The sequence below is a fragment of the Lynx canadensis genome, chromosome A1 (genome assembly GCF_007474595.2).
Source record: "Lynx canadensis isolate LIC74 chromosome A1, mLynCan4.pri.v2, whole genome shotgun sequence".
In the NCBI taxonomy this organism is placed as follows: Eukaryota; Metazoa; Chordata; class Mammalia; order Carnivora; family Felidae; genus Lynx; species Lynx canadensis.
Window position 1 is genome coordinate 124,182,499 of NC_044303.2, and position 15,838 is coordinate 124,198,336.

At 36.7% G+C, this 15,838-nt stretch overlaps 1 protein-coding gene across 1 annotated transcript in view; it reads left to right on the plus strand.

Annotated features, from left to right (window-relative positions):
• The window catches only part of DDX4 (DEAD-box helicase 4), an 88,061-nt gene that overhangs the window by 16,745 nt on the left and 55,478 nt on the right, over positions 1 to 15,838 (plus strand). Inside the window, 2 exon segments of the mRNA XM_030301791.1 lie at positions 15,293 to 15,310; positions 15,313 to 15,369. Coding sequence (XP_030157651.1) covers positions 15,293 to 15,310; positions 15,313 to 15,369 — 75 coding nt within the window.

The following is a 15,838-nucleotide window of genomic DNA, read 5'->3' on the forward strand; positions in this document are numbered from 1 at the left end:
TTTGGGATTCTCCCTCTCCCTCTCCCTCTCTCTCTGCCCCTCCCTCCTCATGCTCTGTCTCTCAGAATAAATAAATGCTAAAATAATAAAATGAGTATCTTGTAGACTATAAGGTTGTTGAAGTAAGTTGCAGTAGTAGTGACCTGTCAGGGTAATTGTTTAATCCTGGGAAGCCATCAAGATATGAGTTTTGGGGTATCTGGGTGGCTCAGTCAGTTAAGTGTCTGACTTGATTTCGGCCTAGGTCAGGCTGTGTACTGAGTGTGGATGATGCTTAAGATTCTCTCTCTTTCCTGAGGCACCTGGGTGGCTTAGTTAGTTAAGCGTCCGACGGTTGGTTTTGGCTCAGGTCATGGTATCATGGTTTGTGAGTTCCAGCCCCAAGTTGGGGTGCAGAGCCTGCTTGGGATTCTCTCTCACTCCCTCGCTGTCTGCCCCTCCCCCACTCATGCTGTCTCTGTCTCATAAGTAAATGAAAAGACTTAAAAAAAAGATTTTCTCTCTCTCTCCCTCTTTCCCTTTCCCCTGCTTGCCTGCACTCTCTCTCTCTCTCAAATAAAAAAATAAAAATTAAAAGCAAATTTTAATTCCCATGTTCACCTTAAGTTCAAAGTAATTATCTTGACAGAAGTTAAGAGATGCTTTTGCTGTTGTCAAGATGTATTTATTTTACATAAACTTTTAAATGTAGTGGTTTAATATAGAATATTCAGATTAAGAAAAATTGATGAAATTGCTGCCTGCTGAAACCCCAGCAGAAGGCTAACTTTGCTTCCATCCTATGAACTACTTACATGCATGTGTACTTGAAATATCCAGAAAAGACAAACAGGTAAAAGATTCTGTGTTTATTTGCATAGATTACTATATCATCAGGAGAAACCTTGTTCTTTCAGGTGCTGAAAACCAATTTTTGTAAAGGAATTAAAATTTAGATGTATATCAAAGTAGAACATTGTTTTGTGGTGAAATCTTGAAGAAGCTAGATTGAAACAGCCACCAACTTTAGCATTAGATCTCTGAATGTTTAGGCAAATGAAATGAAATCAGGTAATAAAAAATGCTATCTACAAGAAGGTAAGCATGCAATTTACAAGTATTTTTTGTAGCTCTTTTTTTCTTTTTTTAATAATATTTTTTTTAACATTTATTTATTTTTGAGACAGAGACAGAGCATGAATGGGGGAGGGGCAGACAGAGAGGGAGACACAGAATCGGAAGCAGGCTCCAGGCTCTGAGCCATTAGCCCAGAGCCTGATGCGGGGCTTGAACTCACGGACCGTGAGATCGTGACCTGAGCTGAAGTCGGACGCTCAACCGACTGAGCCACCCAGGCGCCCTGTAGCTCTTTTTTTTTTTTTTTTTTCATAGAAATAGATTTTTTATTATAGAAATGCATATGAAGCTAATGAATGTATCTATGCCAATACCTAAATATGTGCTTGGAAAAAAAAAAACCCTTAAATGCAGGTAAAAAGGAAGAAAGAAATGATCTGAAATTTTGGCCCCCAGATTAAGCCACCATTGGGAGTATGTTGACTGAGATGTTTTAGATTTCTGCATATATTCCTACATACATAACTGTATTCCAATGGCATATTATATACATGTTTTTAAAAATTTTTTATTGAAGTATAGTTGACATACAATTTAAATTAGTTTCACATATACACCATAGTGATTCTACAAGTTTATACATTGTTATGTTCACATCTGTCACCATACAATGCTATTGCAATACAATTTACTATATTCCCTATGCTGTACCTTTTATTACTGTGACTTATTCACATAACTGGAAAGCTTGTACATGTTCCTTTTTATCACAGCTATGTGTCTTGCTTTTCCTTTGTTTACCTACTGTCCACATCCTTTTAACAATCTTAACTAGAATCTTGTTAACATGCATATTGCTTTTGGCGTGCCTGGGTGAATCACTTGGTTAAGTGGCAGACTGGGTTTTGCCCCAGGTCATGATCTCATGATTCGTGAGATCAAGCCCAGCCTCTGGCTCTCTGCTGACAGTGTGGAGCCGGCTTGGGATCCTCTCAGTCTCTCTCTCTCTCTCTCTCTCTCTTTCTCTCTCTCTCTCTCTCTCTCTCTCTCTGCCCCTTCCCAGCTCATGGTTTCTCTTTCTCTGTCAAAAAAAAAAAAAAAAATAAGCATGTTGCTTTTAATGATAGTCATAGAAACCCTCCTAAGTCAACTATTATAATCTTATTCTTTGCAAAATTCAGTGGAAAAAATCCATGTTAACTGATTTTAAAATGTCACATGGTAACTTCACACCTTACAATTGAAAACATTTAGTTCCCTTTCTCATTCATCATTTAACTCAGTATCTATCATGAGTATTTAGCCTTTCCCCTTCCCTCGTGCAACCTCCCTCACACTTCTTCCCTTCCCATTCTCCTAATAGTTACACTTTTTGCTTAAAAATCTAAATTCGTTTTTTATATCTGCATGGCTATGTATGCATCATTCTCATTTGAGACATAAAATATGTTATGGTTACATTTCTTTGTTATTTTATACAGTATACTCTGTTATGTTCTCTTCTGTTTTGGTTTTAGTACACTTGCTGCTCTCTTGGCTCGCATCCCAAGAATTAATAACTTCACCTCTTCTTCATTCCTGTTCAGTTTTCCATGGATCACATGTTTTCTCTGTCTTAATTTTTTTTCACCCCCCCCCCTCACTTGGGTAGAGTCAGTTTTCTTTCATCTTGAGAAAGGAAGAATAGGACATAAATTTGAGATATTACAAGTGTCTTTACCTTCATGCTTAATAGTTTAAGAATAAAATTTCAGGTTGGAAATAATTTCCTCCACAGACTTCATATTGCCTTATTGTACATGAAATTCTAATGAGTTCTGGTCCTTTGTGTATGACTATTTTTCTGAATTCTTCTAAAGTTTTAGGATCTCATTTTGTCTTCTGAATACTGAAAATTTAATGATTATGTACCTTGATGTGGGACTTTTTATTTATTGTGTAAGACACCTAATGAGCCTGTTAAATCTGAAATACATATTCTGCACTTTTGAGAAATTTCCTTGTGTTTTTTTCTCTGAGGATTGTTAGTTTTATTTGAAGGTTATTTCTGTTGTTACTTAGAGTTTTTTCTTTCCTGTGTTTCTGTGTTTTTTATTTATATTTTCATTGTTTATTACTTTAATTTTCAGAAGTTTAAGAGTCAAAAAATTAGGGAACATTATAACATGTATCCTAGTATTTACCACTGATTTAGCATTTTTCTTCAGATTTCCTTTTAATGAAGTAGAATATGACAGATGAAACTGAAATCCTCTTTAGTCTCTCTTGAATATTGTTCTTTGTATCTGTTCTCTCTTTCAAGAAACAAATATAATGTATGTAGTAACTTTTCAGTTTTTAATTTTTAAATACACATAAGTACTTATAAATAAGTACTACTTTGTATTTTATGCACAAATGCTTTGTTTTACTGTGCTTGCAGTTTTTATTTGACATTTTGAGATCTGTCCATGTTGATATATACAGAACTCATTTAATTTTGTATCATGTTCCATTATCTGAATATGTCACAAGTTTTACTCCATTTTATTCATTGGACCATTTGTGTTGAGCCTGTGAACTGCCTGTTTATATCCTTTGCCTATTTTTTTTTTTAACTGGATCACTTGTCCTTCATTTCTAGGATTTCATTACATAATTTGTGTATTGATTAATTGTTGGCTACATTAGGTTACAATATTTTGTGTTGTATTTCTTCTCTTTTATTTATGCTTATATTGTACATAAATTTTCAGTTTTGAGAAAATGTATCAATCTTTTCTTAGGTTATTTTACTTTCTGTGTTGTAAGAAAACTTCTATATCTAGTTTACAAAGATATTCAAAATTTTCTTCCAAAAACCTTAAGTTTTACTTGTTCTGTTTAGATTTTAAATTTATCTGGAATGTAATGGTATATATTGGTGGTCTACCTTAATGTTTGCTTCCAAAAAGAAAAGGTCATTTGTCCCAACACTTCTTTTGAAGGTTTCTGTATAGTTTCCTAATGCTGCTGTAACAAAGCACCACAGTCTGGGTGGTTTAAAACATAAAAATTGTTCTCTTAGAGTTTAGTGGCTACAAGTCTGAAATCAAGGGTGTTAGCAGAGCCATGCGGTCTCTGAAGCCTCCAGCGGAGATCTGTTCCATGCCTTTCCCTAGCTTCTGGTGGTGGCAGGTTGATCCCTGGTATTTTCTTGACTGAAAGCTCTTTAATTCCAATCTCTGCTCCACTTTAACAAGGTTTTCTCCCTTTGTGTGTCTGGGTCTCTGCGTCTACTCTTATTAAAGATACCAGTCATATTGGATTAAGAGCCCACCCTACTCCAGTATGAATACTCAAACCAGTATATCTGCAACAACCTACTTCTAATCAGGTCATAATCTGAAGTCTAGGAAGGACATGAATTTTGGGTAGGACACTGTTCAACCCAGTAGAGTCTGCATCTGTGTTCTCTTTTGGTTTCCACTGCTCTGTATGTCTATCCATGCACAAATAGAGCTCTATTAATTCTATGGGCTTATTGTAAGTTTTATTATCTGCTAGGATGATTCCCTCTTCATTGTTATTCTTTCAGAATCATATACTTGACCTTATTTTTCCAGATAAAAATTTAGTATCTGTATTAATTAAAAATTTTTTTTACATGTTTATTATATTTGGAGAGAGAGAGAGAGAGAGACAGTGTGAACAGGGGTGGCCGTGCAGTGTGGGCAGAGAGGAGATGGAGACACAGATCTGAAGTAGGCTCCAGGCCTCTGAGCTGTCACAGCCTGAGGTGGGGCTCAAACTCACAAACTGTGATATCATGACCTGAGCCGAAGTTGGGACAACTTAAACCGACAGAGACACCCATGTGCCCCTTAAACTTTTTTTTTTTATTATTTAACAAATTAAAAAAAAAAATTATTCATTTTTGAGAGAGAAACTGAGTGCAAGTCGGGGAGGGGCAGAGAGAGAGGGAGACACAGAATCTGAAGCAGGCTCCAGGCTCTGAGCTGTCAGCCCAGAGCCCGATGAGGGGAATTGAACCCACGAACCGCGAGATCATGAACTGAGCCAAAGTCAGACATTTAACTGACTGATCCCCAGGTGCCCCTAGTATCTGTATTTACATTCAGAAAATCTTACTGCCATTTTGATAAAACTGCAGTAAATTTATGTATTAACTTGAAGGAAAGTGTCTTTGGGGCACATAGGTAGCTCAGTCAGTTGAACATCTGGCTCTTGTTTTGGGTCACGTCATGTCTCACAGTTTATGAGATTGAGCCTGGCATCAGCTCTGCTCTGACAACAGGGAGCTTGTTTGGAATTCTCTTTTTCCCTTTCTCTCTCTGCCCTCACCCACTTACAAGTTCACTCTCTGTCTAAACTTTTTAAAAAAGTATCTTTACTGTAGTTAGTTTTTCCATATATGGGCCTGGTTATCTCCTGTTTATTTATAATTTTTCCATAAAGGTGTCACATATCTTTGAATATTTAACTCTAGTAATTATGTTTTCTTGGTTGAGACTATTCAACGTTTATTTATTTTTGAGACAGAGAGAGACAGAGCGTGAACGGGGGAGGGGCAGAGAGAGAGGGAGACACAGAATCGGAAACAGGCTCCAGGCTCTGAGCCATCAGCCCAGAGCCTGACGCGGGGCTCGAACTCACGGACCGTGAGATCGTGACCTGGCTGAAGTCAGACGCTTAACCGACTGCGCCACCCAGGCGCCCCATTGGTTGAGACTATTAACGCTGTTTGGAAAGTTTTGTTTTAATGTTTGTTTATTTTTGAGAGACGGAGACAGAGTGTGAGGGGGGAGGGGCAGAGAGAGAGAGAGAGAGAGAGAGAGAAGAGACCGAATCCAAAGCAGGCTCCAAGCTGTCAGCACAAGAGCCTGATACAGGGCTTGAATTTAGGGATCACGAGACCATGACCTGAGCTGAAGTCAGATGCTTAATGGACTGAGCCACCCAAGTGCTCTGACGCTGTTTGAAATTAATAATGTGATGAATTTGTTAAGTAATCAGGAAATACGGTCAATATGAAAGTCTATAAGATATTTAAAAAAAATAAATGGCCAGTCCCTCTAAACCACAATTACAACAGAACAGTAAATAATTAAATAATGTTTACTCTGCTTATGTTTTCATATCCTATTCCTTCTAACTTGTCTTCCTTGCTTGTTATACTCAACACAAACAGTAAACACCTTAGCAGGCTGAATTATATTTAAGCTGCTGCCAGACATCATTTCAACCACTCAGAATCTTAAATTTTTTAAAACACTTATTATGGATTCAGTAACTATGATGTAAAACTGGCTGAGCTCTAAGACCCATCGCAGGCAGCAGACCAATTTCTCTCCTTTCCCTTGTCTGTCCCTGCCACGCTTGGGTGCCCCTGGCCCAGGCTGGGCTCACTTTGAGTTGGCCTGGTCCATGCTTAGTTTGTTCAGGAGTACAGCCATGGACAAGCCCCCAGAAGTGGCATCACTGCTTCATGTCAGGGTCCAGAACTTAAACTTGGAGTTTAGCGTGACCCCCACAGCTCCTTTCCATGAAGAAAAGGAGTGCTGCCCCACGAAGATCCTGGATGTTGGCCACCAAGCCAGAGCCTGACGACCTGTGCCGAGCACCAAATCTAGTGTCTGCCTGGGGAGCCTTTCTTACTGGAGCCAGCTGGGCCAAAGTCTGGTTGTCCTTGCCTGCTTTTTTTGTATTGAGTGGACCATTAAAAATGCTGGTAGGAAATCAACTTTATGTGCATGGACACAGCATGTTGAGTGCTTGGCTCCTCTATCAAGTAATGGGGCCAGGGCCAGGCTGTTTTGTTGGGGAGAGCAGTTTCCCTAGAGAGGAATTAGCTAGTGTTTGTCAAGAGGATTTATGTTTTATTTATTTATTATTATTATTTTTTTAAGTTTATTTATTTTGAGAGGGCAAGCAGTGGAGGGGCAGAGAGAGAGGGAGAGAGAGAATCCCAAGCAGGCTCCTCGCTGACAGCATGGAGTCTCATGTGGGGCTTGAACTTAATGAACCACGAGATCATGACCTGAGCTGAAACCAAGAATCAGACACTTAATTGACCCACCCAGGCGCCCCTAAGATTTAAGTTTTTTAAACTCTGTTTCCTATTTAATTTTCCTCTTTTGTCATTCCCTCCTCTTTATCTCATTGTATGACACAATGGGGCAGAGACAGGAAGAGACACAGAATTTGAAGCAGCCTCCAGGCACTGAGCTGTCAATACAGAGCCTCATGTGGGGCTCGAACTCACAAACTCTGAGATCGTGACCTGAGTCAGTTAAGTCTGTCGCTTAACTGACTGAGCCACCCAGGCACCCCAGTATGGCACAGATCTTATGTTGCCTTTGCTGATTTTTTTCATTACCCTTTTTTTTTTTTTTTTTTTAAAATTTTTTTTTTCAACGTTTATTTATTTTTTTTTGGGACAGAGGAGAGACAGAGCATGAAACGGGGGAGGGGCAGAGAGAGAGGGAGACACAGAATCGGAACCAGGCTCCAGGCTCCGAGCCATCAGCCCAGAGCCTGACGCGGGGCTCGAACTCACGGACCGCGAGATCATGACCTGGCTGAAGTCGGACGCTTAACCGACTGCGCCACCCAGGCGCCCCTCATTACCCTTTTTGAATGATTTGAATTAGTCCTAGATGAGCTGTTTATGTAAGGGAGTATCAGGTGCTCTTTTCCCCCAAAGGAACTGTTCTTCTTTATGTGTGTTTTAAAAACATGCTGTTTGTGTGCCTGTTTTTTCTATGTGTGTATTTTTAACTTAGAAAAATGTAATTGAGGTAAAGATCTCATTCTTTCCCACCCTACCACTATGCTTAAGACTTACTTGTAATGGATCATTGATTTCATTGTTTGTAACTACTGCAAGGTATTAATACCCTTTGTCTCCAAGTTTTATTTACACCCACCCCCACTCCCATAATGGACCCTGAGAATACATCTTATCACCCTCCACTACCACAAAGGTGAACATTTCTGTACATATCCCTTCATAGACTGAGTGAGAATGTCTTTGGGTAATGGACGCAGGAGAGGAATTAGAGGGTCATGGGTGTATGTGTACTTAATTTGACTGAATACTTAATAATTGCTCTCTAGAATAACTATGCCAGTGTATACTCCCATCAGTTGGATATAAAGGTTTTTATATCTCCATTGATATTTGATACTATTCAGTCTTCTAAATTTAGCCAGCCTATTGGGTATAAAGTAAAATCTCATTGTTTTAAATACATTTATCTGATTAACAGCTGAAGTATCTCTTCATATGTTTGGTAATATTTTAGGTTTCTCCTGTAAGTTGCCTCTTCATGTTTTTAGCCCATTTTTCTATTATGCATGCTCTGTTTCTCTTATTGATTGGCAGGCATTCCTCCTGTATTTTAGATTTTGTGCTCTTCTGATTTATACATGGCCAATATTTCCTTCCATACTGTAATCTGTCATCTTTGTCCGTGATGTGTCTTATTGTTGAAAAATTTTGTTGTGAGGTCATTGAACTAATTTTTTACTTTCTGATATGCTTTTGCAGTTTTGATCAAACTCTGTCACCTTCTGCGTTAGGAGTACCACCTGTTACTGTTAGAGTTTTTTACTTTCACATTTAGCTTTTAATTATCTGACTCTGTCCTTTAGAAAAAAAAATTCATGGTAACTATTTCAGTGACAAATCAGAACATTGTGTATTCAGTATGAGTGAATACAGGATTCACAAAAGATCTTTGCATTTGGGCTTTTGTGGTCAACCCAGACCATGGGTCTATAGCAGTTAAAATGAAGTGGTTTTTTTTTTTTTTTAATTGTGGTACAATAAACATACAACGTAAATTTTGTCATTTTAACCATGATATTTTTAAATTAAAAAAAAATTTTTTAAGACTAGATTTTTAGGAGTGGTTTTAGTTCATAGCAAAATTGAGGGTAAGGCGTAGATATTTCCCATGTGACCTATTCCACACCTGCGTATCCGCCCCCCATTATCAACATTCCCAACCAGATTTGTACATTTATTACAGTTGAACCTACACTGACACTTTATAATCACCTAAAGTCCATAGTTCACATTATAGTTCACTCTTGGTGTTGTATGTTCTGTGGGTTTGGATGAATGTCTAATGACATGTATCCATCATGTATCAAAAAGAGCATTTTCAGTGCCCTAAAAATCCTCTGTGTGCTGCCTATTCATCTCTCTTTCCTCCCCTATCCCCTAGCAACCAATGCTGTTTTTACTGTCTACATAGTTTTTACCTTTTCTAGAGTGTCACACAGTTGGAATCATACAGTATGTAGGCTTTTCACATTGGGTTCTTTCACTTAATAATATGCATTTAAGCTTCCTCCATGTCTTTTCATGGCTTGATAGCTCAGTTTTTTTTTTTTTTAAAGCAATGAATAATATGCTGTTGTCTGGATGTAGCACAATTTTAAATTTATTCACCTGCTGATGGATGTATTGATTGCTTCCAAGTTTTGGCTATAAAGCTGCTAAAACACAACCATGTGCAGGTTTTTGTGTGGATATGAGTTTTCAGCTCCTTTGGGTAAATACCAGGGAGCACTCTTGCTAGATGATATGGTAGGAGTATGTTTAGTTTTGTAAGAAACTACCAAACTGTCTTGCTAAATATCAATACCCTTTTACCTTCCCATCAAATAAATGAGTTCCTGTTGCTATATATCCTTGCTAGCATTTGATATTTTCAGTGTTAATGGATTTGGGCCTTCCATATAGGTATATGGTGGTATCTTAATGTTTTAATTTGCATTTCTCTGATGTCCTATCATGTGGAGTATCTTTCCATATGCCTGTTTGCCATCTGTGTATCTCTTTTGTTGAGGTCTCTGTTACGGTCTTGGACCCATTTTTTAATTGGATTTGTTTTCTTGTTGAATTTTAAGAGTTCTTTGTTTTGGCTAACAGTCCTTTATCAGATGTGTTCTTAGATATTTTCTCCCAGTGTGTGGCTTGTTTTCTCATTTTTTTGACATTGCGTTTTGCAGAGCAGAAGTTTTTAACTTCAGTGAAGTTCAGCTTATCAATTGTTTCTTTAATGGATCATGCGTTTGGTGTTGTGTCTAATAAGTCATCTCCATACCCAAGGTCATCTATGTTTTCTCCTATGTTTTCTTCCAGATGTTGTATAGTTTTGCATGTACATTTAGATCTGTGATCCATTTTGAGTTAATTTTTGTGAAGGGTGTAAGGTTGGATCTGTGTTCTTTTTTTTTCCCTCCCTGTGGGTGTTTAGTTCTAGCACCATTCTTTGAAGACTGTCTTTGCTCCATTGTACTGCCTTTTGACCCTATTTATGTGGATGTTTCTTGGTTCTCTGTTCTGTTCCATTGATTGATTCTTTTGCCAATACTACACTTTTTTTTAAATCTTTTTGTGAATATTTTATTTACTTATTTTTAAGAGAAAAGGGGACAAGGAGGGGAGGGACACACAGAGAGAGGGAGACACAGAATCTGAAGCAGGCTCCAGGCTCCAAGCTGTCAGCTCAGAGCCTGACATGGGGCTTGAACCCATGAACTGTGAGATCATGACCTGAGCTGAAGTTGGACCCTTAACCAACTGAGCCACACAGGCGCCCCAATACCTCACTGTCTTGATCACTATAGGTTTATAATATAGTATATAGTATACTATTGAAGTTGGGTAGTGTCATTCATCCAACTTTGTTCTTTTCCTTCAATATTATGTTGGCTATTCTAGGTATAGAATGTAAAGTCTCCATATAAAAATTTAGAATTGGTTTGTCAATATCCATAAAATAACTTGCTGGGATTTTGATTGGGTTAGCATTGAATCTATAGATCAAGTTGTGAAGAACTGACATCTTGACAATAGTTTTTGTATCTATGAATGTGAAATATCTTTCCATTTATTTGGTTCTTTTGTTTTTGTTCATGAGGGTTTTGTAGTTTATCCTCACAGAGATCTGTATATTTTGTTAGATTTATACCTATTCACTTTTTTTAAGTGCTAATGTAAATGGTAATGTGTTTTATTTTCAAATTCAACTTGTTCATTACTGTTATATAGTAAAGCAGTTGGTTTTGTATATTAATCTGGTATCCTTATCCTTTGCTATAATTGCATATTAGTTCCTGGCATTTTTTGTCTGTATTTTAGATTTTCTACATTAATGATAATGTCATTTGTGAAAAAAGAGTTTATTTCTTCTTTCCCAATATGTATACCTTTCATTTTCTTTTTTTGTCTTATTACATTAGTTAGAACTTCCAGTATGATATTGAAATGGAGTGATGAGAGGGCACATCCTTGACTTGTACATGATCTTCGTGGAAAAGCTTTGAGATTCTCAGTATTAAGTGTGATGTACCTCTGGGTTTTTGTAGATAGTCTTTATGAAGTTGAAGAAGCTTAACCTGCTTAACCATTTTTAAGTGTACAGTTGAATCCTTTATTTTGAATATGATGTAAAATAGAGATCCATTTTTTTTCTGCATAAAGTTTTCTCTGCAACATCTCTTAAACATGCTCTCTTTTCCCTAGTGATGTGTGATGCAGATTTCATCTCTTAACACAGATTTTGTCCCTTTGTTGTCTTAAAGTAATGAATAAAGCATATCATTCACTAAATAGTAATAAAAATAATAATCATTTAGACTTTTCTCAATTTCAGTTAATGCTCCCAAATTTTTATAATTAAAGTATGATGTTTGCTTTAGGCTTACATTAGTTGTTTTTTAAATCATGCCAAGGAAGTTTTTTTCCACTTCTGGTCAAATATTAGTTTTGTTTAGAAAAGGCAGTTGAATGTTAATAAATGCTTTTTTAAAAAAATTACTTGTATCTGTTGTCTCCTTTAAATCTCTTAATGTAGTGTTGTAAATGGAGTTCTTTAAACTTGAACACAATTTGTATTCGTAGTATAAACCCTGCATAGCTATTTTGTAGTTTTCAGTGAAACGAGATGTTAATTTTTTTATTTAGCACTTTAAGATTAATTTATTAAGATTGGCCTCTAGTTTTCTTTTCTCATGTCCTAATTTAATTTTGATTTTATGCTTTTCATCTTTTAAAAAAAAATAACCTCTGGAACATGGAAATTACCTGCTAATTACAAGGTTAGTTGCCTTTGTCCTCAGATCTATGTAGACCAAGTTCTTTTTTAAAAAGAATTTTTTTTTTTTTAATTTTTTTTTTCAACGTTTATTTATTTTCGGGACAGAGAGAGACAGAGCATGACGGGGAGGGGCAGAGAGAGAGGGAGACACAGAATCGGAAACAGGCTCCAGGCTCTGAGCCATCAGCCCAGAGCCTGACGCGGGGCTCGAACCCACGGACCGCGAGATCGTGACCTGGCTGAAGTCTGACGCTTAACCGACTGCGCCACCCAGGTGCCCCTAAAAGAATTTTTTTTTATTGAAGCACAGTGTACACACAGATTCACTATTTTAAAGTAAGATTCACATCATAAATGTACAGCTTGCTGGTTTTGAATAAACTAAACATACTGCTGTGTTGAGTACCCAAATCAAAAAATAGAACATTAGTGGAGCTCTAAAATCCTTCTATGTCTTCCTTCGAAGCACCATCATTCTGACCAGGAGTAACTGCTATTGTGATTTCTGGCAGCACAGATCAGTTTTTCCTGTAAATTGGAATCATTTACAATGGAACTATATATTCTCTTGTGTTCAAGGTTCTCTCCATGTTATCACAAGTAGTTGTGAGTTATTCTTGGATATATGTTTTCTACTTTGTAACTGTGCTGTAAACTGTATTAATGGGCATGTGGGTAGTTTACAATATTTCCTGTTTTGAATATTTCTGCTGTGAATATTTTCTGGTTTGTCTTTTGGTGGATATAAAAATCGTGTTACTCCGAATGTGGTTACCAGACTGGTAGCATTGATGTTACCTGCAAACTTCTTAAAATACAGAATCTAATGCTCCAACCAAAAGTACTGCATCAGAATCTACACTTTAACAAGATCCCCAGTGCACATTACCTTTATAATTACGTGATCTCTAGATGGAAGACTCAACATTGGTGATTTATTTATTTATTTTTTCAATATATGAAGTTTATTGTCAAATTGGTTTCCATTCAACACCCAGTGCTCATCCCAAAAGGTGCCCTCCTCAATACCCATCACCCACCCTTCCCTCCCTCCCACCCTCCATCAACCCTCAGTTTGTCTTCAGTTTTTAAGAGTCTCTTATGCTTTGGCTCTCTCCCACTCTAACCTCTTTTTTTTTTTTTTTTTCCTTCCAACATTGGTGATTTATAAATGTTTAGTCTTTGAGCTACTTAGGATAATGAAGGGGATTAGAAGTTAGGACAGCTGGTAGCCCTAAAAAATGAGAAGTTGTTTTAGAACTCTTTGCCACAAAGTCTTTCTCATCTTCCCTTAACCTTTTCACCTTGTGTTAAGCAGATCATTTCAGAGGAAGGTTGGAAGATCATAGAGGACTAGAACTCATACTGAAGTCCCATAGTTGTTGGTACTTTGCTTGGTTCAGTATGTGAGTTGTTGTTGTTGTTTTTTTTAAGTTCAAAATTTGCTCCTCCTTCCTGGATCTCGTCCAAATGTGACTATATATGAGATATATTCTTTGGTCACTGGGTGGGAATTGCTTTCATTAATCTGATTTCATTTTAAATGGAGTTTATTTTTATTTCTTTTGATTTGTTTTGATAGGGTTCAGAGCACTATAGAAAAATAGCTATGCTTCATCATTTATTTATATTATGGACTTCTGTACTGATGTTTTTCTTCCTATGTATTTTGTTGGGGATTGAACTGGATAAAATTCAGTGATGGCACTTAGTTAAATTTCTGAAAGTGAAGAGCAGTAATCCCTAAAATTACTAAAGAAAATTAAACATGAAGAGAGTATGAGTGGGGGAGAGGGACAGTGGTAGAGAGAGAAAGAATCTCCAGCAGGCTCCACGTTCAGCATGGAACCCCACATGGGGCTCAATCCCACCATCCTGGGATCATGACCTGAGCCGAAAGCAAGGGTCAGACCCTCAACTGATGGAACCACCAGGCACCTGTTTTTTTTTTTTAAAGAAACTTATTACATATGTACACTGTACACTATATTTAAGATTGCTTCTTGAGTTTTACAAAAATGGTAACTTACTATATATAGTCTTTTTCTGCAATTTGAATTTTTCACTCAGTTTTCTTTTTAAGTTTTATCCATGTTGACAGTTGTTTTGGTCCATTTATAATCATACTCTTACATGAATACACTACACATATACAATATATATAATTCTGTATAATAAATTATAGAACATATTTACATATGTAATACTCTTGTGTGACTGTGCCACATATTTTTATTCTCTTACTGATGCACATATGAGTTGTTTCCTTTTTGCTGGTACGAACAAAGCTGCCATGAATATCCCTTAAATTGCTAAGTATGTTTTTAAGTCATAAATTGTGTTGACTTATATCATAGACCTATGGAGGTAGTTTTTTCTTTTTAATATGTTGATGTTGTTAATTACCTTTTGAAGACATTGTGATGTTAAAATGCCCTTGCATATGGGGAAAAACCCAAGTTGGTCATAATGTTTTGTCTGTTCAGTTTCCTTTGGGGTTGTTTTGCTAATAATTGTTTTGGAGATACTGCATCTACTTGTGAGAGTTTTCCTTGTCATGTCAAAATTATGTTCACTTGGTAGAATGGGTTGGGGAATAATTCCTCTATTTCCGGGAATGGTTGTAGAAAATTGAAATAATTTGTTCTTTGAGATTTGGTAGAGCTCACCTGTAAAACTGTTTAGGCATGATGTAGAGATTTAAGTATTGATTCAATTTCTATATGACAGTTTGATTTGTTTATCCAGAGGAGAAGTTAATATACTTTCAAAAAGTATACTCTTTTAAAATTAGGATTAAGATTGATTTATAGCTTCACTATAGTATACGATTTGTTCTTGTTCCCCTATGTCTTTGACTGGTTTTGTTATTAGCAAACTTAAAACTGTTTTCCAGTCAGTCATGTGGTTGAAAAAAGCTATTTCCTTCCTTTGATTTCCATTCTGTTTAGTTGAGTAAGCTTCAGTTACCATTTATTTTTCTTTTGGAAAACTCCCTTAGATAGGCTACTAGGCTGTTTGTTTTTCTTATTGATTTATATAATTCTCCTTTGTCCTGTGGGTGGTACATTGGAATGGCTTAAAATTTGTGTACCACCAGATGCTAATTTGGATTTGCTTCAAAATGTTAATTGCTTTAGAAATGGATGATGGACCTTCTGAAGAGATCATTTCATGAGAAGTGGATTTGCTTCTGGGAGGAGTTTGGGAAACAGAGGTAAGTATCTTTGTCTTTCATTAAAACTTCTCAACTGTTGAATGGTAGAATGAATAGAGACTATTATGGCTGTTGAGTGCAAAGCTAAATCTGTTATCACTCTGCAGAGTAGACTTTGAGGTAATGAGTTTATCATTTTTCAACTATGAGTGTTCTTTTTGCTTTTTTTTTTTCCTTTTCTGGGATAGTAGGAGATAGTTCAATTGATAAAAATAGATTGGTTAGATTGATTAAAGATAGTTGCTTTACAGAGCTGCTACTTAATGTGTTTGATTATTGATGTCCAACAATTGGCATGGGAGGAATGTTGGTAAAAACTTCACAGATGAGGGTGAGAAGAACCTGTTTTTTTTAAATTTCTCAAGACAGCACAGAGCATTTCTTTTAGGTCATTAATATTAAGAGGTTATTTTCCCAGTGTTGAAACTTTTCATTGTTATTTTTAGATCAACCGTGTGATCTGATAATG